We start from the raw sequence: 24,244 nt of genomic DNA, 5'->3' as shown, positions 1-24,244 counted from the left end.
GGAAACGTGCCTTACCACTCAAGGGATCCAGATGCCTCATTGCAGCTTTGAGTAAGGGACTGCATTTCAAATATATCTTTAAGTACGTTATCATGCAGCTGCTTTCACCAGACAGCCTACCATTCAGTGTATTTTTTCCCCTTGATCATCCACAAAGACATCTACAGCTCATACATTCTTCAGCAAAATAAACTACAATTTAAGCATTTATAAGAGTCTGCATTGCTCTTGTGTAGCAACAGCACTGTTTTTGTGAAATACATAAACTCTGAAACAGTTGGCTAAAGGAACCACTTAAGAATTATTACCCTGTTTCTTCAGAATGCTTCTTTGTACCTGGGAAATACCGCAGACAAAACTGCCCTAATATTGCACCAAGAACACATTCTTCATTAGCAGCTGTTTAAAGTCAGGCCTGGTGTGAATATGACATAGGCCAAAAACCAAACACCTGTATTTACATATGCAATTTAAAACCATCTCATCATCTTGCTAACTGTCCAAATTGCCTAAAATGCTTTAGCCATCTCACACTCTTGATACTTCTGTGGTAAATTGCACTCTCTGGCATATTGAAAACACCCCTGAGTGTAGGGGACTCAAGTCACTGAATTAAACCAGTTCTGAATGTCCATGGACTCCAACACCAAATTATGCAATATTTACACAACTAGACCAAATGAAATGAAGACTACAGGTGAAAATATGAAATATATAAAGCATATATACTTACTGAGAGTACCCCATGTGACAGTATGGGGTGACTGTTAATGATAAAGACCAAAATCTGGCAAACAAACCAAAGATGCTTCATACAGACCAAAGATTCTTCAAATTAACCACAATTATGACAATTAATTTAATAGCAAATCTTCAGTTTAAAAACCTGGGAAAGGATGTTCTGCAGGACCACCAGAGTCACCTAATGGGACCAAATTGCAACCAGCAAGAAACAAATAAATGGAGGAACCAAAGTTTAAGTTAAATACAAAACAAACAGTATATTTGGTTACTATGATTTTCTTTGCAATTTCATATTCATTGATTGGATAAAAGAATTAAAATTGACACTGCTTTCATCCCTTGGTGTTTTGTTTCCTTTTTTTTTTTTTAATTTTTGGATGGGTTTTTTTGTTTGTTTAGTTTGTTTAGGTTTTTTTCATGTTGACAAATGAAGGCATTTGGGGCAGGGTGGAAAGTAATTTTAAAAAAAACAACTCTACTTTAGGGATTTGCCACAAGGCTTCAGACATACAAAGCAATTAATCCAAGATAGATGGACTGGACCAACATTAAGCTAACAGTCATCTATGATTTTGTTAATTCAACCAACTCCCCCAACTTCTGCAACATTTTTTAAAGAACTTTTATTATGAGGAAATCTCTAAGTGCTACTTCTGGTACCACAGACCAGGCAATGATAATGAGAGATTTTTCATTTGCCATTTAGGAAACAGAAGACTGGCAGCTCTGTATGAATTCATTTACCTCACTGTTGCAAACCAGAGCACTTAAACTTTGCATCTCTGCAGAGGTGACTGCACAATGTCCTCTGCCTGCCACCATTCACCTAAGAAAACCTGTAATTTCCGCCCATGTCTTTTAAAGCATCGAACACAGTGGTGAAATATTCAGAACATAGAGAGATGCCTCTCTTGCATACCTGGCTCATACAGTCTAATTCCTTGGTTTGAGATGAACTGATTGTCAGATTTACAATTCCCCTCCCCTCACACAGGCAGACTTTCTCATATTAGTTTCTAGCATAAAGCACAGATTACTAGCTGCTGAGATCTTCTGATTGTCTAGAAATTTCTCTGACTCCAAAGATATTAAAATGTATGTGACTACTACCTTTTTAGGTGCTTATGTTGCATGGCACTCTCGACACAAATATTTCAGTGTTTTGGGAGCTGCTTAATATCACAGGCACCAGTAGTTTAGATTCTGATAGCTCTTAAATGGACTTGGTTTAAAAAGAGCAGATTAGCTCTTTGACTAAGAGCTCTTTAGCTCTTAGACTCTTCTGACCTAAACTCCATGAAAACCATCATACATCCATTGTAAGTAGAATTGGAAATGCAAGCTAACCATGAAATGACAACATACACCTCAACTGGCAACAGTGAATAGCACCAAGTAATGAAGATGCATGCTCATAGCTCCAATATGACTGTCTTGGATCCTTCATAAGCTCAGAAATCACTGCAGAGAGAACAGTGCTCAACCCAGGCCATTGCTGAAGGAATCTAGGTTGCACTCTCTGATTAAGACTGGCTGAATTTTCTCTAAGACCTTATGAACTCTACTGTAATGCACGTCTCAAAACCTTTCTTTAGGTTCAGTGACCTTCCTGGCCTGAGTTCACTTCTAAATGTCCCTTATCTTTTTGTGAAGGTATCTATCATAGGGCTCTTCTTCAGATGATTTTCTTTATGCTGTTCTCTGCAACTGCCATTCCACTACAGCTGAAGCCCATTTGCCTACTCTCAAGCATTCTAAATTATTGTGGATATTCTACAAAGGCTTTTGTAATTTTGTCCATGAGACAAAGTCGGAATTGCACAATACATCATTACCTTTTTGAGGAAAAAGGTACATACAAAGACCCACTTAATATCAAGAAACAGATGAACACCTATTGCATTCATCTTGCAGGAGAATTAGTATAGTGTAGAACAGACCAAATTTGAAACCTGCCTGTGAGGGAGCTCTACACAGAAAGACTCACAGTATTCCATCCAATGGCCAAGGCAACACACAACAACCTTGCATGACACCAGGAGACTCCTGAAGAGCTTTAGCCAGATTAAGAATTAGTAAGGCAAAAATAAACCAAGTTCCACCTTGGCTCCCCAGGCAGGAAAAAAGCACAAAAGGAGGGTCCTTGTCACCCTGTCTCTTACACATGATCTCTGACAATGTAACTAACATTCCAATTTTGTGTGGATCAAGCATATAAAAATAAAACACTATGAAATAAAGCCAAAGAAACAACTTTTAACATTTACAGATTTACTCTTTGCCCCACTGAACTGAAAAGGAATTTCTCGTGACTTCACCAGATGCAGGATCTTGTTCTATACATAAATCATACTTCAAGATGGCCTACATAAAAATGTACTAAAAGCAGAAGGTTTAGAATGATTGCTTTGGCATATCTGTATAAAGCACAATAATTACCATGTTGAAGTAAGACCGGATTTTGATCCCTCTTGCCAAATCCCAAACTATGACATTTCCATCATGTCCAGCAGAGAAGAGAACTCTTGGATCAAACGGGTGAGGTTCAAGCACAAACACTTCATCTTCATGTCCCTGAAAACAAAGACACAGCAGAATGAAAAAGAGTATTGTCTCAAATATTACCCAAGGACTCAACATGGTAACACTAGCAGCTGCCATATTAATCTATGAAAATACCCAGCAAAAAACTACTTTAACCACACTTTATTTTGTATGTCACCTTCACAAGTACATCCCAATACTTTCACCAGGATTTTAAAAAGATTAGTGTCCACAATACTTGGTGTCTTGGGGTCTTAATATTCCACAGCTTTTCATTTTTTTTTAGCAGAGTATCAGTTAGAAATTTAATTTAAACTCATAAAGGATGAAATATATAACTTAAAGGTAGAGAACAACATCTTTCATCTTGCTATATTTCAGAGATTTGCATTAAGTATTTCCATGTCCAAGCAGAGTATCAAGTTACCTAGAGTTAACCATTTTCTCAATTACAAAACAAGAGTCAGACATTAGTAAAACTGTTGATTTCTTTTAGTTAGAAGACAAATTTTTGTACTCATGGAATGATTAGATTGCAAAAGTGTCACTGGTTAAAGAGGGCAAATTTACCCATTAACAGTATTTTAAAACATCACATTAAATAAAGATTAAAAAGCCAACCATTTCCTTCTCTCCTTCAAGATAGAACTCCATTAAAAACAAAACAAAACAAAATGTCCAAAATTAGTTTCAGACATCTTGAACAGCAGTGATTACTCGCAACTTCAAGCTTTTATTTTCTAATAAGCAGCTGATAGACATCTCTACTACACTTCAGTTATCTGGAAACATTTGTCACGGCAGTTTTCAGACAGGAAAAACCATAAGGAGGAATGTTGATAATGTATAAATAAATTTTACATTCAAGATTGATAAATCAAGATAGTACACCTTACCATGAGAATGTGAATGAGCTGGCCAGTGAAAGAATTCCAGACTTTCAGTGTCATATTGTTGACTGCAGTTATAACAGAGTTGTCATGGCGGTCCCATGCCACCATGGTCACTTTCAGCTTTGTGATTTTATCTTCAACTCCTTGAAAACTTTGTCTAAAACAAAAAAGTAAAAAATTTCAGTGTAATCCTACTTTGGCAAAATAGTTTAACACTACTAACAAGTGAAAATGCTTCTGTATTTTGCCATATTTTTAAGAATACTTCCTGAGAAATATTCTTAAAATTTCTCTGAAACCAGAGAAATTAAAGATGTTTTCAATAATGCAGCATATACAATCACCAAGAATTGTAGATACTTAAACAATGACTAAAGGCTCTTCCAGAAAATGCTCTCTGATACATGACCTAATTTACTTAAATTGATAGCTACAGTATTTCTTGTGACATCTAAAGAACAAAAATCCAAATTAATCAACCATGTAACAACAAATTGTCCTAAAGAATATTTGTAATAAGTAGTTCTTAATATGGAGAGAAGTATTCTATACCTTTAAATTATCTAAATTCTCAGGCAATATTTAGAACTACACCATTACCCTGGCATCACTTTACTACTGGTAATAACGGCACTTAATCTTGCATGAAACCCAAACAACAGTAATCTATAATATAATATACCAGAATACTCAAAAATTACATTTTTGGCAGTGTGATTTAAAGACTAATCACCCTTGAATTCTCTAGCATATTTACTTCTATGAAAACATCAACCAAATGCAACAATAGCATGTGACCACTAAGTAGGCAGACAAAATACAGAATCTTCCATATGGTAAGCACAACAACACATTGCACAATAGTATGTATTGTAAAACTCAATAATAGAAAATGTAGTTATCACCAAATCCCCTTCTAGATTTAATGCAAAACTCAGCAGGCTTTGTAAGCTGAATTCACTCTTTCCTTTCAGTGCACTGATTTCATTTTTTTGATAAAACTGTTCTTGTGCAGAAAAGATCAAATTTGGAACTGCACTTATTCCTCTCATCAAAAGGATAGAACAGAATTCTGCTATAGTGTTTTACAAAAAGAGCATTTCAGTTTCTCAGATAAATTCAGCATTTATGACGACAATGAAGAAGAATCCATCCCTCTTTTGCCGAGTATCAGTTAAAATTGAGAATTTTTACTGACAGTAACTCAGTCTGTTATCAAAGTAGCAGCATTTAATACACTCCTGTCCAACAGTTTGATAACCTATGGTTTGTTGCATCTGTCCATAACTGAAAAGATAATATCTGATCTAAATATCTAACTAAATTACAGCTTATTTAGCCTTCTCTTCCATCCCTCTCTTGGTCTTTCAGGTATTTTACCACAGAGTACTCCTGAAACCATTATAATTTTTTTTCTACTAAATATCCTTCAAAGCACTCAGTAAGGGGAAAAAGGTTTATTCCTTAAACCTGTTATAAATCTTTTTAATTTATGCCAACTGGAAAATATCTTCATGCCAAAATAAAAAGGTGCAAGCCACTGTTCCTAGGAAGTCATTATCCATCTTCAAGCATCTTTTGTTGCTAGTTCAAGTGCACAGAAGTTTCCCATACCTACAAACTCTTGTAAACACTCAGATTGTTTTAACAAACACAAAACCTTTACTGAGCCAGCAATTTCTTTGCTCTGGCATGTTGTATGAAAACGACCCATTACTGCTTTTCTGGGCATGCATGTTCCACAATATCTGTAAATATTACTAAAATGCAAGCAGTCAAGAAGAAACCTGCCCTGGTTTTCTTGCTCCAGAAATAAATGTATATGTGAAAAAACATATAAATTTGACCTTCAATGGGTTTTGATTATCTTTTATTGTTTTAATCTAATCAAAATACTAGTGGCACTATTATCAGACAAGCTAATTTCCACAGCTGAATATGTAGTCAAATATTTATTTTAGCTGGATTTCAAGAGCTAGATAAGCATACTGTGCATTTAAGTAATAATAATTTAAGCCTTCTCTTTTTATTTTCCCTCACTGTCTTCTCAAAATTTTTTTTAGTAAGTCAGCAAATTATATCAAAGGCCCTCAAGAATCTATGTGATAGCAGAACATTTTACATCACTTACCCTGCTGGGCGAGTAGCCATATCTAACAAAATGCTTTTCCATTCCCTTCGCTTAAATTGCCAGATTCGTGCTGTTCCATCACGGCTTCCACTCACAAATCTAACGAAAGGGGGAAAAAGTTACTCAGAGATCAAAGGCAGATCTGTACAGAAAAGACACCTGAAAACTGAAGTCCCAGACATTAGAATTCAAAACCAGAAGGTATGGTTAAGAAGTCCAAACAGTGTCAGAATGCTGTACAAATGGTTTGAGGTTAAAAAAACTTTCCATACCAGCAAAAAAATTGAAGGCCTCTAAAAAGTCAAATCTGTTTCCCTACCCTGAGCCCTTTCCAAACTAACTGTTCTATGACCTTTGGTGCAGCTTGCTGAGTTATGACCCTGCACCGGCAGAGGGACACCACAACCCAATGAACTTTCCAAGGGACAGACCCTGTAACACCAGGTCAAGAGGAGAACCCTGCCAGACGTGATTTAAAACAAAACCTATTCCCAATAAGTTAGCATTGTATACAGAGTAAGTATTATGATATTTATACGAAGAAGTGTTTCCCAGCCTGAGTTTCTCTCCCATCCTTTTCATCCCCCTTTCAGAGGTTCAGGAGTAGGAGGAGGAGAAAGAGGTGGGTGAAGCTTGGTTTACAACTATTTGTGTCATGATTAAAGTGCACATTAGAACATCAAATAAGTAAAGTGTCAGATGCTTCATAATAAACCAAACTATTTTCTTGAGCATCCTTCATATCCCACATCCAGAACTTAAAGTGAAACATTACAAAAAAAGCATTAGGCTAGCTAAACAACACATTGTTAGATCTAGTTTGATAATTTCTCTGTATGCAGCAGTCACTTGACTGAAAAAAGGTTTACACATTAAAATATATCTAAAAGTACATGTATTTGGTACATGAATATATATACACACACACAAATTTCTCAGGAAGAAGTTTCAAGTATTTTTATACCCATAATTTTAGCAAATTCGAAATACTTCAATCATTACAATGAAAACAACTGTGAAACTAAGGAGTACCATTAAAAAAAAACAGTGAGAGTCCAATACTTATAGACAATTTTACTGGATGAAACTCAAAATAAAGCTCTTTTTTTAATAACTCTCTCTGGAAACTGGTATTTAAAAATGTCTACAAGGTCAAAAAGCTAGCTCTGAATAGTGTGCTTACCTGCTACTACTATTAGAAAACTGAATGCTGTCAACTTTGTCCTATATAAAAAAAGAGCAGAAAAAGAAAAAAGAAATCAAATTTCTCCAAATTATCCCCTTTTATCCAAATTATTACTTTAATCAAGTACATATGTAATTTTAAAAAATGTATTTACAGTATGAAACTCCAACTCTGATATCTTCTCTGGCTGACCTGATCCAAAGAAATAAACCCTAATGATGTGATCTGTACTCCCCGTGGCCAAAAACATTCCACCTGAGAAAAACAAACAGATAAGTCTTAAAAAAAAAGGGCAATCTACTGTTATTGCAATATTTTCAAAGGGATGTAACATCAAATATTTCAATTTATTTTCTAAAATTTATGGCTGTATCTCATTTCAACTACATCTGTAACTGACCTTTAAGTCAAAACAAGATTTAGAAACTCCAGAGTTTAACTGGAGCTGAATTACCTCACATTTGCTGTCAGTAAATATGCATCAGCAGATGTATCCAAAAGATTAGCTAACCAGACTAATTTGCTTGCAGCTAAGCCCTTAGAAGCCTCCCTCTTAAAAAAATCAAATGGAACTAGAGCTCCAGTACATTTTGATATTTTATCCAATTAATTATGTAGCATTCTTCAGTTACCACCTCTAGAATCAATGAAACCCTGACCATGAGAACTCGGTAATCAGCCCCTTCTTGTACAAATCCCCACATATTACACCTCAGATAAAGCTGACTCTCCTAATTATTCTGCAAAAAAGCTATATAACTATCCTGTTCTGAAAAGACTTGCAGTCACAAGAGACTTACTTACAACATTTCATGTTTAACTGTTTCTAGGAACTTCTGTAGCAGCAAGTATTAATGCATAAATTCTGAATTTCTATTTTAAATATTTGGGGTCTTTCAACAGCCACTTAAACTCAAATCCATCTCATTAAAATGAAATATGCTACAGTAACTGTACTGTACTTTATTTTACACTTCAAATGACTTCCTGCACAGATATAAGGAGAGGAGGAAAAAAGAAGTTGTTTACCAGCACTAAAAGAAGAACAGATCATTTGGACTCCAGGCCGAGGACGTTCTGTAAACTTCGTTGGCCTTGGACTACAAATAAAAAAAAAAAAAACCCAGTTAAATAATTTCCTAATAGAATTTCAAGAAACAAGTCAGTATCTTAGAAATAAAGGACAGAAGGATAAAATTAAATATGAAGGAACAGATGGCTGCCCATTTATAAACAATTTTGTGTGACTATGCTTCATGATGTGATCTTTAGGAAACTAAGACATCCAGATGGACTAAGTAATCCATGCATCAACAAGAGTTGTAACATAACTTAAATCCCATTCCCTTCTGATATTGCTATACAAAACACTCTCCTGAAGTTATCAGCAAGGCAGAACAGAGCCAGTTTCCCATGATGTTCCGTTTTAAACTCCTGGGTGTACTGGACTTCTCCTGTGGCATCTGCTTGCTTTTACAAGAGAGAAACAGAGCTGGATGCTCTATACAGACAAGGATATCAAAGAAATTTAAATAAATTTGGAGTTTCTCACAGTATTAGAATATAAGAGTTTATTCAAATGACGTATATCCTTGTAGGTTAGTTTCAAACAGTACCCAAAATGTCAGGACAAAGATTGAAGTTCGTAAGAGATTTTATTTTATGGCCCTCACTTTTCTCTAGGCATTTCAGAATCTGATGTGCAAGCAAAACTAAAGCTTCAGTGAACCTGGCACTTTAAGGATGTGTAAAACCAAAACAAATCAGATCAAGTTCTTCAATCATTATTTCAATTCTGTTCATGCATTACAGCAACCTCAAACCAGTAGGTGGTCTTGCACAGTATGCCATCTGCAATCTTCCCTCAAAGAATTAACTTACGAGAGAACAGCAGCACTACACCCACGAGTGTCATCACTAAAGATTTGCTCTAACATAAAAGAATGCATATTCAGAACTTATCCAAAATGTTCTCTTTTAAAAGCAAAATGGCCTGTATAATTCATTTCACCTGAAGGCAATGCATAAAAGATCTTTTTCCACTAATCAGTTATTGTTATCTCAAAAAAGTAATAAGCATTAAACCTTGGTGATGTTTATGCATAAAACAAAGTAATAAACATCAGCAGTACCCGTTAAGAACCCTTTCTCCAAATTATGCATTCACTATAGGCTGTTTCTGTGACCTTTCCTGCAGGAGTTTTAAGGTAACTCCATGCAGATTTGTCACAAGAAAACTTCACAAGATACACTAAACAAGACAAAGATCTTTCCTACAAAACAGTTGAAATGCTCCCTAACTGATATACTAACAAGAACTGTCAAACAATTCAATATGAAGTTTACATAATTTGGAACAAATGTAAATAGATAAATAGGCTGTTATCTTCTTCCACTGTTGTTTGTGAACTCTGCCTTTGGCATTAGGACAGCTACAGAATAGAGAAAGTATGCGCTTACATTCTAGTTCAGATAACCAATTTAAATTCCCAAACTTGCGTCTCTGCAATGTGTGCTATTTTAGGCATTAGGAGACAAGAGATTACAGCACTCTTCTATAATACAGCAGATTGCAAAATGAGTTGGGCAATCAGTATTTTTGTGAAGTGTGGAAAGGGGACAAAAGCTGGTTCTCTCCAGGACAGTGTTTCACTTTAAATCTATTTTCAATGTGTTTATTAAGTGTTTTATTAGTTTATTAATCTAACTTGCAGACTAGCCTAACTCTGGTCATGTAGTAGTTAAAGCAAGACTTCTTCACAGATGTGAAGATGTGTGATATAACCTCTCTAACTTAAGTCTTCATTCCCAAGTTAATGAAAAAGGTTCAGCATATCTGAGTTCTTATATATTACCAGCCCCTTTAACATCAAGTGCCTTCTACATAAGAAAGCAAATAGGAAATATCACATCACACTGATGACAATTGAGAAATCAATGTACTGTCCAAAACAGGAATGTCAAAATCAGCATGTGTTTTTCCTGAGTTTTTTTCCCTCCTTTTAAAATTATGGGAGAATAAATAGATAAGAAGAAAAGCAGTACACCAAGCTCCTCTATTCAAATCTGTGAGACGGTTCTGCTGCCTTGCTCATATGGTCTGTCAGTAACAGGCTAACACTGGAAACTTGTGATGCAAACAGGTGGCAGAAGAAAAATGAAACTCAGTGTCTTCCTCTGAAAGGATATATAGGCAAATATTTCACAGCGCAACTAATTTAACCGTGATGCACTGACCAGTTATAATAATTCTCCCTTAAATTTGAACGAAGCACATGATTATTCAGTTTCTGATGAGGCAGACTTTCTTACTCCTCCCTACTGCAAACTGATGCAGGAATCAACTCCTGTGTTTACTATCACCACCCAGAATAGTAAAAGAAGACTAAACACAGGGTAAGACTTGATTGCCTAAATTTTCAATTGTTTTCTGATCTTGTTTGGGCTACGTTATGTGAATTCCTTGCCTGCAGCAACAACCAGTCTTCCTCTGTTTGGAAACTAAAGTAATCTACCTGGAATGTTACTGTTTTTAGGCATACACGATACCTTCCTGGTCATAAATCTCTTCAAGGAAAGAAGAGGAGCACACAGGCACCCCTGTAACACTAAAGAACATGCATCCACACTAGTCACAGAATCATGTGAACAAGGTTGCTCACTTTCCTTTGAACAACCTGAGAATTTTGTGGTCAGCTCTTTCCAATGTCTCTTTCATCCTGTGACACTAAATCTATTGTAATGTGTCCTTTTGCAGTTCATCAAAACAAAGCTGTCACTAACATCTCCAGACTGGGCCATACATCTGACCCAAACACAGAACATGCCTCAATTAACAAGGCTATCAAAAAAGAGGAGACCAACATGGGAAGCCCCTAATTTCAGACATACTATTAATTAAATAATATTAACTGCAGTAGCATTGTTGGCAAAGCTGAGTTACAAGATTTTTGCAATCTGAGAATGAAAAAAAATAAACATTTGCAAAGATAAGGACAAAAACACAGAAAGTACACCTCAGTGTAGTTAAGAACAAAACTGATTATTTTTAATTTGAGAGCACACTGAACACAATACCAACTCTGCCTTTCCTGTATTCCATGAAAAAGTTCAGCAAAGTATTAATGGCACTGCCAATCATCTTGAAATGACAATCAATCAACTACATGATCATCATGAGGCTGCCCCTCACCAGGGGCACCAGGTGATTCGAGTAGTGTTGAGTACAAAAAGCAGGTGTGGGATATATTGATTTTTTTTTTCTTTAAAGTGACTTAAATTTCAAGAGTTTACCACCCATCCCCATTTGAAGCATTGGATAATTTAGTAACAAACTTTCATCACTGATAGCAATTGCACCCTTGTAGAGCAGGCTGCAGTCAAGCTCAGGAGGAACATGAATTCAAGTTCTGACTTAAGCATGTTACAGCATCTTTCACCTGAACTACTCCGAACTCTAAGTCTTGCTTGAAAGCTCCAGCTTCTGCTTCCTGGGGTGGGAGTTGTAGTAGAACCAAGACACAGGGCAGCAAGCTCAGAGGCTGAGCAACCATGGTAAGATCTTATTGTCCCTGCCAGCTTTCCTTCTCTTCAGAAATACTGAACAGAAGCAAGCCTGTATTTTTTACTACATAGATAAATGGAAGGATAAACCTCCCATCTTACCAGTGATACTCTCTTCCAGATGGCCTACACATCATATTTTTTTAATGTAACTTCATAAATGACATTATGGCAAAAATGCCTTATGACAAAAATTAACAGGCATCTTTCTTACTCTTGATGCTCTTATATTGCTGGTACTTGTTTTCCCCCAGCACATAACTGAATGGATGTAGAGGGAACCTACCACGCTTCTGCAGCTCTGGAAGGAGAGCCACATCCAAGTGTGTAAGAAGTGCAATCACCTCATTGGAAACTGCTCTGACAATATACACCCATTGCTGAGCTGCACTGGCTATGCAATGCAGCCTTCTTGTGGAAAATTACACTGGATTGCAAGTTTCCCAGCAAAATTTATTTTGGTTTACTGGAATAATCATGATAAGCACAGTTAGGAAGGTTTACAGCTTAGCACATTAAGTAAAACTTCCCCTAACTAACAATTTCCCTGAACTAGTACACTGTTCAATTCAGGAAATTAAGACTCATCTGTGTGTCCAACTGTTTTTGACATCACAAATGGCACACAATTATACTCCAGGCCTAAAAGACATACTTGTTTCTTATTTAGACATTTTTATCAAGTTTTAGTTTGGATTAAAAAGCATCAATTACTTCAAATACATTGCAGCTCTCTTAAACAAAGACCTAAAAGAAGAAAAAGCACACAGTGATGCCTTTTAACATCTTCATATAATGCATAATACCCTGTGATGAGGAGTTTTGTAACTCAGTTGCATGTTTTGTAAAGAACCATCTCCTTCCACTTTGAAAATTGATACTTTCATTCAATACCTTCTAGAACCATAAGGGCCCACAAGCAATTCCTCATTATATTCTCTCTTCAACACACTCACAACTGTACATTAGTCATCTTCATGTATTCCTTCTTTTCCAGACTGAAGAAATACAGCTTAATGACTTCCTCTCTCTTCTCAAACCCAGCATAAAAAATATTTCCAAAACAGAAGGTAAGAGCAGTAGAAAAATTCCAGTCTCAAAATTTAATCTGCACTCTGTTGTTAAGCAACACGAGTCACTGGCATGACTTAGGTTACCAAACCACTTCCTTGCTGTGCTGCACAAGACATCTCAACTGATCTGTTTTCTCTATGCCCCTGTCTAATCACATCTGTTGAAATTACTTTTACATGAAAGCATTCCTCAAATATCTTCTCTTCTTTTAGTATTTGCTGAGCACATCACTAACAATTTTTATTCTACAATTATACATCACCATGGGAGAATCCCCTACCATAATCGGTACCAATTTTCTCCCTCTCTAAATTTTATCTCAAGGCAAATCTCATCCAACTCCATGATTCATTCAAACTTTCATGATTTCTAAATAATCATCTCCCAGCTTATATATTATAATCTACCTAACTTTCAAGGATTCACTATTTTCTAATGACAGAATTAGTTTCAAAAATCAATTCCATAGACTAAACCTTTACTTAGGAAAAGGAGAAGAAAAGAAAGAAAAGAGAAAAATAAAAGAAAAAAACATGTGGGCTCAAAAGGTTTACCAGTCAGAGAGACTAAAATTTCATCTTGTCAACAAGAGCTCAGACTTAGGAAGCCTTAAGAAAAATAATGTGGTGGCAACTCCTTTCCTTCACACAAAAATAAACATGTAAGCTATCTCCTCCTGTCCTCAGTAAAAAGGGGAGTCTTAATTTGATTACAGCATGCACTAGGCAACAGAGGAGTAAGAACATGAGACACAGCTTCATCTACAGTACCAAAAGAGAGACAAAACATCCAGCGAACATCAAAATAGTTAAGGCCCAAACAACTAGAAAAGTACCTATGCAACTGTGCCTGCATGCTCTGCATAACCTCAGCACACTGGAAGAAAAAGATTCTAGCAGCAATTACCAAAACTACAAGGAAATTGAACTTACCTGCGAGGAGCATATATCCATAAGAACACATCCCATCATCAGAGCTAAATCACAGATGATTACTAAAACAACTATTTCCAATTTTAAGCTATAGGTTTTAGTGATAAAGGAAAATAAAGAGCAAAGAACATTTGAAAGCTGCTGAGCAAGTTGATTTAAAAAAACTATATATGAAAGTCCTGACAACATCTTTAGTAACTTTGAAGGCAGAAACTTCAGGCACAACTTCAGCCATCAATAATGGCTGTCCAAGAATTCTGCCTTCTGCCATGTTACAGCCAAGAGCAACTATGAAAAGGTAACACGGGTAAGGAAACAACAAACATTAAAAATATTCTATCCTGATTTATACTACGACATTACTGTCTCCTTTAAAAGTGGATTTTGCAATATATATCGCAATAATTTTATCAACATAATTTTAATTTCATTTGAAATTGTGATGACATCAGAATAATGGAGTGCCAATTTTGACATTATATTAAACAAAAAACCCCAACAGTGGACTCATTTTCTAAATTAACAGATATACATTATCACGCCACAGAATGTTGTATTAGCAAATTAGTTTTTAAGAGATAAGCAAGCAAGCTATAGCTACATCAGAAATAGATCATACCCAACAATCATATACTGAAGTAGTCAATGACAAAATGACAAGCTTGGTTTAGTCACATTTTTCTCTAGATTTGTACATCATTCTTAATCACATGAACAGAAGTAGCAATAAATAAAATAGCAACTAACTTTATTTTAAGGGTGCCAGCATCCCACAGCCAAAAGCATATAGTTCCATCTGCCCCGGTTGAAGATAAGTATCTCTTTGAGCCACTGCATAGTGGAGAGAACTGGGAAAAAGAGGAAGAAAAAAGAAAAGTTTTCCTGTTAATCTGTTCCAGATGTGCAAAGGAATTCCCCAATTCATCTCAACAGGAAAAAAAAAGTCAAGCATCAAACCATACTTAAGGGAAACTGATTGGAATGAACACCAAAGTAACAAAATGTTGCTCTGTCACTCCCTCCAGAACAACCTTCTGAGTTACTTGCCAAAGCCCTCCAGGTACCTTCTCCCTCTCCACAAACCAAGTTGCACAATAGCATGTAACTCATGCAAACAAAACCACAGTACTCCCAGCGACTGCAGTTTTTACTCAATGCACTTGTGCTCAGAATCACAGCCTTCAAAGAAATGGTACTTCAAAACAGAACTGCCCACGTGTCATGCAATTTTTTTGAACAAAGATTATGTCTGGGATTCTTCAAAGGTCAGGCATTTTGACAATAAACGTGTTTTTTCACAATGCATACCATGAAAATTCCTTCTCACTTCAAGCTTACAATGCCAGGCGTGCATTTCTATTACACTTAACGTTCTCATGACTGATTTTGGCAAAGTAAAAACCTACCTGCAATGATGTTATAGATGCACTGTGGCCCTGCAGGACTGCTAAGGGTGCGCAAGTTCGAAGGCACCAAACTCTGATCATTTTATCACAGCTTCCAGCAGCTATCATGGTGTTTTCATAGTTTACTGCCATATCAGATATTTCAGCTGCATGCCCTCTCAGGGTAGCCAACAACCTTCCGTCATCGGTTGCCCAGATTTTTACAAGGCAATCATCTGACCCCTAGAAGTAAGGCAGAAATAATTTCAACCACATCATTGGCTGTTTTGATGCTAGAATTAGCACAGTGAAAAACAGAACTAGTGACATGCAGATTCTCCCACCCATGCTTTTAACAGTTTTCCACACTGCATTCAAAACACAAGTTTACGTTGATTCTCAACAGTATATACAAATCATGATGCATTTACAATACAGATCACAAATCCTACAGCATGTTGGTTTATGCTTCAGTAAGACATTTTTTCCAAAAATCCAGCACAAACTGAAGAAGCTGTTGCAAGACATTAAAATAAAGATTTACATTAAAAGTGAAAGTTAATTATAAACTGGTATATTCTATCATTTATACCCACATATGTTCCTTATCTTCCTAGTTTCATCATCATCATACTTACCACAACAAGTCAGGTAAAGAGCATTTATGAACAGCTATTCCATTATTAGGTCAAACTACTACAAGCCTGCTTAAATATTCACATTCACATAAACATCAAAATGATCATTCTTTCTCAAGAAACTCAAGAGGTTTCATCTACATATTCATACTTAACTAAAGCTTTGCTGGTCTTCCTACACAATTCTAACAGCTACTGGCCTATACAACAAATTCCCAGCCCTAACAAAAAATTCAGAACTCATTCCTTCATTTTTTATTGCATTTCTGCGCCTTCCTGAAAGTCTGAGCATCTGCACTGCACCATGGCTCAATACCATGACATTTGAACACTGCACACACACTGACAGAAAAGGTTTATTGTAAAAATTTAATTCAATTACTTAGGTTTAGAAGCAATGCAAAGTTGGGTTTTAATATCCAGAGCACTGATCTGCTACTGGACACACACAGGTGCTACAAGTTACAATGTGACATCAGCCTTATAAAATTTCACCAGTTTTTCCTATTCCATCTACTTACAGTGCCTCTGCACATCTGCCTCTGTAATCTAGCACTTGCACTTTAAAGACAGCAGAAGGCACAGCAATACTATCATCTACCTTTTACAAAATAGAACCAGGTCTCCTAGGCAAAGGAAATAGTTACAGAAGCTTGTTCATAATTATATTTTTTGCCTCTTGGGTGAGAAGAGCAATGATATAGCCTATATTATTTCCACCTATGCATAAAACTTCCATGCTGAGATTCTGTGGAACACATTTGCCTCTTTTAACTGCTAGACTGCCATAGTGCCAGACCAGGGAACACAACCAGAGTCTGAGTTACAGCAATGAAGAGAGGACAGAATCATAGAATTGTTGAGGTAAGAAGATACTTTGGTCTAGCCCAAACTCCCTGCTCAAATAGGGTTAGCTAGAACATGATGCTGTATCCACCACTCAGGTTTTGTCATCTTCTGGGCATCTACTGAAGGTACCCACTTGTTCTGTCACCCAGGTCCTTAAATGAAGAATGAGAGAGTACCAGTCACAGTAGTACCAAACCCTGTGGTACACCACTAGAGACTGGCCTCCAGCTGGACCTTGTGTTGCTAATCACAGCCCCTCAAACCTGAAAATGCCCTAATCTGACAGTCTCACAGTCCACACATCTAACCTGTACATCATCAGTTTGTAGGTAAGGATGTTACAACTATCTGAAAGATAGTATCAGCTCATGCGGTTCTGTTACCATGATATGAGACTGGAGTATGAAGAAGCTTGCATATTCTTCTCAAAATGCAGTCACCATCAAAAAACCCAAGAAGCTGAGACAGAAGGGTATGTGCGCTTGCTGGTGTGTAAAACTGCAAATAAGAGCCTCAACGCTCAAGAGAGACCTGAAAGTAGGGGGAGGGAATGGCAGACCCAACACTACCAACACTAGGAAAGGTAGAAATCAGTTACAGATAAAGGTGTAAAATGGTCAGCAAGGAAAAAAAAATCGTTGTGGCACCTAATAGCACCTGGAGGGTCCCCAGAGGTCTTTTTAGTAGCAGCAAACCAAGGCAAGAAGATCAGCATAAAACAGGCCTACTCCCTGCCAGCTGGCTATAGTGTCACTATAGAAGCACAAGTTGTACATCTCCACTGCAGAGAAAAAATACTGTCAGCCAAGTCTCAACAATGAAAATGAGGGGAAAATAAGGCAGGAGGAAAGGAAAACAAAAGAGAAAAAAACCTAAGGTAAAATTGTAAATTCTGTAGCACCTTGGCAAGACATCAATATTAAAATCAGACAAATTCATGTGTTACTGTCTGATCTGAATGGGACAATCCACAACTCTTAAAATACTGTTGTAATTCTACGAGCAAGGGTATTTGGCTTACACCACAGCTCATGTTTCCAACATTATATCCACAACTGTTACAAATTATATACCTATTAAAAAGCATCTGTCAAAAGTGAATCCTAAAACAACTTCAGCACCAAGAGAGAACTGATGACTGCATTACCAAGGTATGGAGTAAAATTGGTTCATTTTCCTACCATTATACACACTTGTGGGATGAAGTGAAACTGCCAAGCAACACACAAATTAATCTTGGGTTGGAAATCTTACACAGACTATTACACAATGCTGTTTATGATTCCCTAGAAAGAACAATCTCAGCAGAGACAGGAAAATCCCAGCACCTGAAACACCTCCTCCTCGTCCTTCTTTCACTCATGATAAGGTCCTGCAGTGCTGTTTCTCTCATGCATTTCACTCCTCTCTCCTAACTGCAGCTGCCCTGGGATTTTTCTCCTCCTTCTGAAATACATTATCCCAGCGGCACTACCACCATCACTGATGTGCTGAGCCTTGACCAGCAGTGGGTCTCTGCTGGAGCCAGCTGGCATTGGCTCTGCCAAACATGGAAGAAGTTTCCAGCAACTTCTCACAGAAGCCTCCCTAGCACCACAACCTTGCTATGTGAACATAACAAAGGTCAACTAAACTGGTAAGGAAAAATGTATACTGTCCCATTTCCACTGTCTTTAGGCAAAATAGAAGTAACATCTTTCTAGTAAGAACAATATCTCCCAGATGACTCAAAAATGTGCTGAGAACACCTTTTCCTTTTAATTTGGAACAGAACATGAACAAAGTTTGAATTTAGAGGCTTTCAATCATTCAGATGTCAGGTGGAACAGGAAACACTTATTATACAGTTTGCAGAACCAATTACAAATCTAAAACAACTCAGCTAACTAACATCACACTGAAGGTTGCAGAGTGAAAATGTAAGGCAAGAACAATTCCCTACTGATGCACACAAATCTACCACTCTAGAGACTTTAGTAGTTGCAGTGGTCTAGATTGAAAAGAACTGGCACCATTCCATTATACAGGTGCAATTACAACACAACAGCTCATGACTGTTTATCCACTGACTATATGAGGCCAGCTAGAGCAACTTGGATTTTAATGAAATGTGGAATACAACCATTTGCCAACAACCACTTAAACATCTACGTGAAAAACACTGGATTTACCTAAAAGTGCAGAGATAAGAAGTGCAGTCCTAGGCCCTCCAAAATGAAAATTCAGTAACCACAATTAATATCTATGGCCACTTTATTTAACACCTGAAGTAATCATGATCTAAACCGGGAACTTTCTTTCAAGCAATTAGACCAGTCAGCAAAGGAATGCCAGCAAAACTCTGGGGCTGCAGAAACATATCACCCCTGTCCATCTCCCATTTTATTTCAGGTTGTTCTACTTCTCTCTTAGAAAAAAACTCCTGTTACAATCCAGAGAGTTCTCTCATAAAATCTTTCATGCATTCTGCCATGTCATATACAAAATAAACCCACAACACAGAGCCCATTTCCTGGCAAGTAAATCATGTATAAACCACAGGACATAAGATTTTAATGCCTGTGATTCAGCTTGGTGACAAAAACAAAATAAATATGAAAATGAGTCTCTTCTATGGCTGAATTAACAAGTGAACAAATAAATAGGCCTGTTCAGAACACTGCAAGGTGTCCCATTCCTTCAACCACACATTTCCCCATGGGACAAAGCAAGATATATGTGGGCAAAAGGGAGAATCATATTTACAACTGCTTTGAAAGAATTTTAGAAGTTAGGACTGCAAGGCAAAATAGGAAACCTGAACTGTACTTCTATCAGCATTGTTCAAGCTATCTGACATGAGGTTAAAAGGACACAATCAAGCTCCTGAATCCACATAGCTATCAATTACATCCAGTGTTTGTAGGAATCCAATAAATGCAGCCAAAGCATCCTGGACTGGCATGAAGTGTGTTTATGAAATCTTTGTCTCCACTGAAACTGACTGCTTACCAAGAAATCTAAATATTACACTGACATCTATGTGGTTTTATAAATCCCATCCCCTTGGAAACCTTCAATTTCAGTACTGATTTCAGACATCTGTCTAGAATTTATGACTTAACAACAAAAAAAAAGGCAAATAGTTAAAACTACTAAAAACACTAGTATTGAAAAAAGTTCCTAGGATTTCATAAAGACAATTTGTTGTGAACCAACATTTGTTACAACACACCATGTGATTATTCTCTCTCTGACTTCCTAATCTAATTCTGTGGTGGCAGTTCCTTGTTTTGCTTATGTTTTTTGCTAGAGAAAACAAAGCCAGAAGAAAGAACCTATACAGAGTAAATCCTTTCCACTGAAAATGAACAATTTTCTCAATGAACTACACACGTCAGCAACCACCATCACATCTCTAGTGTTCAGATATATACACCAAAACTATTTTAGGGTGTCAACCAGCATGGCTACTTAAAAGCAAATATGAGAGGAACGGTAGTAAAGGACTTATTCTGCTTTTCATTCGTCATCAGTGTATCTATCCTATGTTCAGGTTTTGGAAACAATTAGGTGACATATTATGTGTACTTAAAAATGAAAAGAATCTACAAAAATAAAGATTTTGTACTCACAGTAAATATTCGCCTGCCAGTGCGATCAAAAGTTACACAGTATACAGAAGATAAGTGTCCTAAAATTCGCTTGTGCATCTTCATATGTTGATAGACTGCAGTTGGAACAAGGCGTTCAAGTCTGTATTTTCCATTTAGTTTTCTTGAAAACAGGGTATCCACTACCAAATGGGTAAAGGGAAAAGAAGAGACACATTTACATTGCATTCATGAACTAAAATACTTGACAAGGATGGAAAATTTATTTTAACACTGGACCACCTGCACATATGAACAGCTGAGTATAGCAATTCTCATTTTGCCCTAGTTAGAGAAAAATACAAAAGTAGCCCATGATACAGACAGGGGAAAAGTATTGAACTGCAAGGCATAGTATAAATATGCAATATAACTTCCAGCTTGAAGTTGACGCCCAAATTCAGGAGTACTGAGGCAGCTCCCCTGAAGGAGTAACCTACCTCAAATATAAAAAGTGTAAAAGCTTCCCCATAGCCAGTAACTGAAAGTCAGCACACATTCAAATCTTCTCAAAGGCAACCTGATTCTTGAGGTCTGCTCAAACATTTACCAATCACTTGTAAGACCGTTCATTTTTTAAGAATCCTGCTACCCACTACAGCTAAACAAACACACATACACCCTAACAACTCTCTCCACCCCCATCCTATTTCCACTTCTATCCAACAACCTCAAGAACATCTCCAACACAATTACAAACACAGTCAAAACCTCCTTCTTAATCAGCTTAGTCCCAATAACAAAACAAAAATTTACAAATTAATTTGCCAAAACCTACAGAAATTTCAGATTTTGACTAACAAAACTTTGTTTCAAAGAACTTGGTGATATTTTTCAAGTTTAAAAGCTAACAAGTTCCAAGAGCAAGAATTCAGTTTAACAAAATGGAAATCTTTCATCAAGAATGTCAGAGAAGAAAATTAAGCTCACTGAAATTAATTTTAAACTGCTATTCATGCAATAAGAAAGCAACAGAGTATAATTTTTCTCTGCAAGGATACATAAACTTTAGTCACACTCCATATCCTTATCAGACCAAAGAATGGCAATGGTGATACATTTTTATAATCTACAGAACTGTGCCAAGGCATATAATATAACATTCACACACTAAATGGTGTTGAATGATTTAAAGAAATTTGGAAGGGACTGCAGTCAGTCATCCAACCTAACCTCCATGTTCAAGCAGTGTCATCCCAGAGCACATGGCACAGGACTGCACCTAGACAGTTCTGCAATGTCTCCAGTGAGGGAGACTCCACAACCTCTCTGGGCAACCTGTTCCAGTGCATAGTCACCCATACAAGGAAGAAGTTCTTCCTCAGATTCAGGTCGAAGCTTCTGTGCATCAGTTTCTGCCTGATTCCTCTTGTCCTATTGCTCAGCACCACTGAGAAGAGTCTGGCTTCTTTCTCTTGGCACCCTCCCTTCTGATACCAACAGACATTGATACAGTCACCTCTCAGTTGTTGCTTCTCAAGGATGAGCAGGCCCAGCTCTCTCAGCCTGTCATATTTATCTCAGAGAGAGACACTCCAGTCCCTTAATCATCCTCATAGCCCTCCACTGGATCCACTCCAAGACCTCCATGTCTCTCTTGTGCTGACAATCCCAGAGCTGGACACAGCACTCCAGACTGACCTCATCAGGGTTGAGTAGATCACTTCCCTTGACCTGCTGGAAATGGTCTTCCTAAGGCATCCCTGGACACCACTGGTCTTTTTGGCCACAAGGGCACTGCTGGCTCACGGACAACTCACTCCCTAATATCCACTGCAAGAGAGCTATAAAGCCCTCACAACGCCCAGGTTTGGCCCAGACCAACAGAATAGTGGTTCATAAGCCAGCACAGGTCAAACTACGTCAGGTACGCCAATTTTTACAGTGGGATTGTAGCAATTCTGTAAGAACAACAAGCTTCCTGTGTTATAGCCAAGCGCCAAGCCCATTAGCCTCTGGCCCTAATTCAAGGAATTTTTCCTAGTTCAAGAAGCTCTGTGAAGAAGTGGAATTATTAGCTGTGGAGCAAAGCACTTTTAGTCAAGGAGCAATTGCTGTCTTAAAGTTCTACTGTTTTTTCACCGTTCCCTCATACCAGAAAAAGATGCAGTTGCATTTGCTTTATGACAAACTTTTCCCTTGCCAGCAGTCTACTGCAGAACAGCAGGAAACCAAGATTAGTTTAGGCACAAGATAAATCTAGTTCTGGTATCTGACAAATCATCCTACGTTTAGAAAAAAAAATCCCCAACAAAAAAATCACACACGCAAAAAAAAGAAACCAAACAAGTACACACACACTAAGAGAATAAAAGTCTTGGTCCCAACAAAGTAAGTTTACACAATAATCCCAACCCAGACAGAAATTACCTTTTGTCCACTTTTAACATAAAATGGATATGGTTGATGGATATCCCAATGCCTTCAAATGAAACAATAGCTCACAAAAACTGAGAAAAGCTTAACTAAAAGTTTAATTTGTAGAGATGTGTCAATGAAACAAAACTGCAGGGAGGCTTTAGAATAAAAATTTAGAAAACTCTGCAACAGCAAGTCTAATCTCTCTTATTTTAGCCATATTAGCACTTTTCTGTCTTTGCTTGGCCTCACACACATGAGTCAGTATGAACAAAGCTGTTAATCACAGGAAGAATGACAAGGTATAAGTAGTTAAATGGTTGCAGTGGGAGCCACAAACTACATAAGGGAGTGAAGGAAGGTTATACTTTATCCCAGGATGCATTACAGAATGCTGATTGGGCCTTACAGTGAGTCAACCAACTAAAAGGGAAGGGTTGTAAAGAAGAAAACAACAGAATAAAGATTGCATGCTCCTTGCTGGAAGGGCACTGTGAAATGGACAATGCATTGAAAAAAAATATCCAATGTCTGGCTACCTTAGTTTTACATTCCAATCTTCTACTTACACATAAGGTCCTGTTTTAAAAATAAATAAATAAAATAGAAAATAGATTCTAAAAACAGATGTTACTAAGTGGTTGTTACAAAACACAGTATGATAAACCACCACTTACTCCCAAATGATATTCTGGTTTCAAAATCAGAATTCTTCATATTTAATAATCAGTGAAAGCCAGTGTCTGAGAAAGCTGTGAATTTGTTGACATTGTGAAACTTATTCACAAATTTTATTATTTTAATTTGCTAACAATTCTTTACTAACTGATTCCAAACGAAATTAAGTGGCTTCTAGTTTTTAGTAACTGAGTTTATGTTTCTATACTATGACCAGCCTCCAAGACTGATACAGGCTACTATTACCCAACCATTGAATGGCTGAAGCGGGAAGGAACCTATGTAGAGGTAATCTATTCCAAGACCCTGCTCAAGCAGGGTCAGCTAGAGCAGGTTGCTCAGTGCTGCATCCAGTCCAGTTTTGAGTCTCCAAGGATGGAGACTTCACAACCTCTCTGAGCAACTTGTGTGAGAGATCTTATCACCCCCCAAAGCTGTTCTCTTATGTTTAAATTGAAGTTCCTCTATTTCAGTTTTGGTTCATGACCTCTGTCATGTCACGATGCACCAATGAGAAGAGTCTGACTCCATCTTCATTGCATGCTCCAATTCAAGTATTTATAACCATTCATACTACCACCACTGTCCTGCCCATGACACACTTTCTCTACTCAAGGCTACACAAGTCCAGGTCTCT

The 24,244-nt window shown here is 37.2% G+C and overlaps 1 protein-coding gene across 3 annotated transcripts in view; it reads right to left on the bottom strand.

Moving 5' to 3' along the window:
* The window catches only part of PHIP (pleckstrin homology domain interacting protein), a 106,692-nt gene that overhangs the window by 65,146 nt on the left and 17,302 nt on the right, over positions 1 to 24,244 (bottom strand). For all 3 annotated transcript variants that reach the window (XM_030944816.1, XM_030944817.1, XM_030944818.1), the window contains exons 7-15: positions 20,554 to 20,714; positions 15,474 to 15,695; positions 14,815 to 14,915; positions 8,528 to 8,598; positions 7,653 to 7,753; positions 7,496 to 7,536; positions 6,313 to 6,411; positions 4,185 to 4,338; positions 3,184 to 3,318 (exon numbers count right to left, since the gene is read on the bottom strand). In XM_030944816.1, the coding sequence (XP_030800676.1) occupies positions 3,184 to 3,318; positions 4,185 to 4,338; positions 6,313 to 6,411; positions 7,496 to 7,536; positions 7,653 to 7,753; positions 8,528 to 8,598; positions 14,815 to 14,915; positions 15,474 to 15,695; positions 20,554 to 20,714 (1,085 nt within the window). The remainder of the gene's footprint in view (positions 1 to 3,183; positions 3,319 to 4,184; positions 4,339 to 6,312; positions 6,412 to 7,495; positions 7,537 to 7,652; positions 7,754 to 8,527; positions 8,599 to 14,814; positions 14,916 to 15,473; positions 15,696 to 20,553; positions 20,715 to 24,244) is intronic.

Source organism: Camarhynchus parvulus, chromosome 3, assembly GCF_901933205.1.
Source record: "Camarhynchus parvulus chromosome 3, STF_HiC, whole genome shotgun sequence".
Taxonomy (NCBI): Eukaryota; Metazoa; Chordata; class Aves; order Passeriformes; family Thraupidae; genus Camarhynchus; species Camarhynchus parvulus.
The sequence above is the reverse complement of the archived record's forward strand: the minus strand, read 5'-3'. Positions and strand labels throughout refer to the sequence as shown.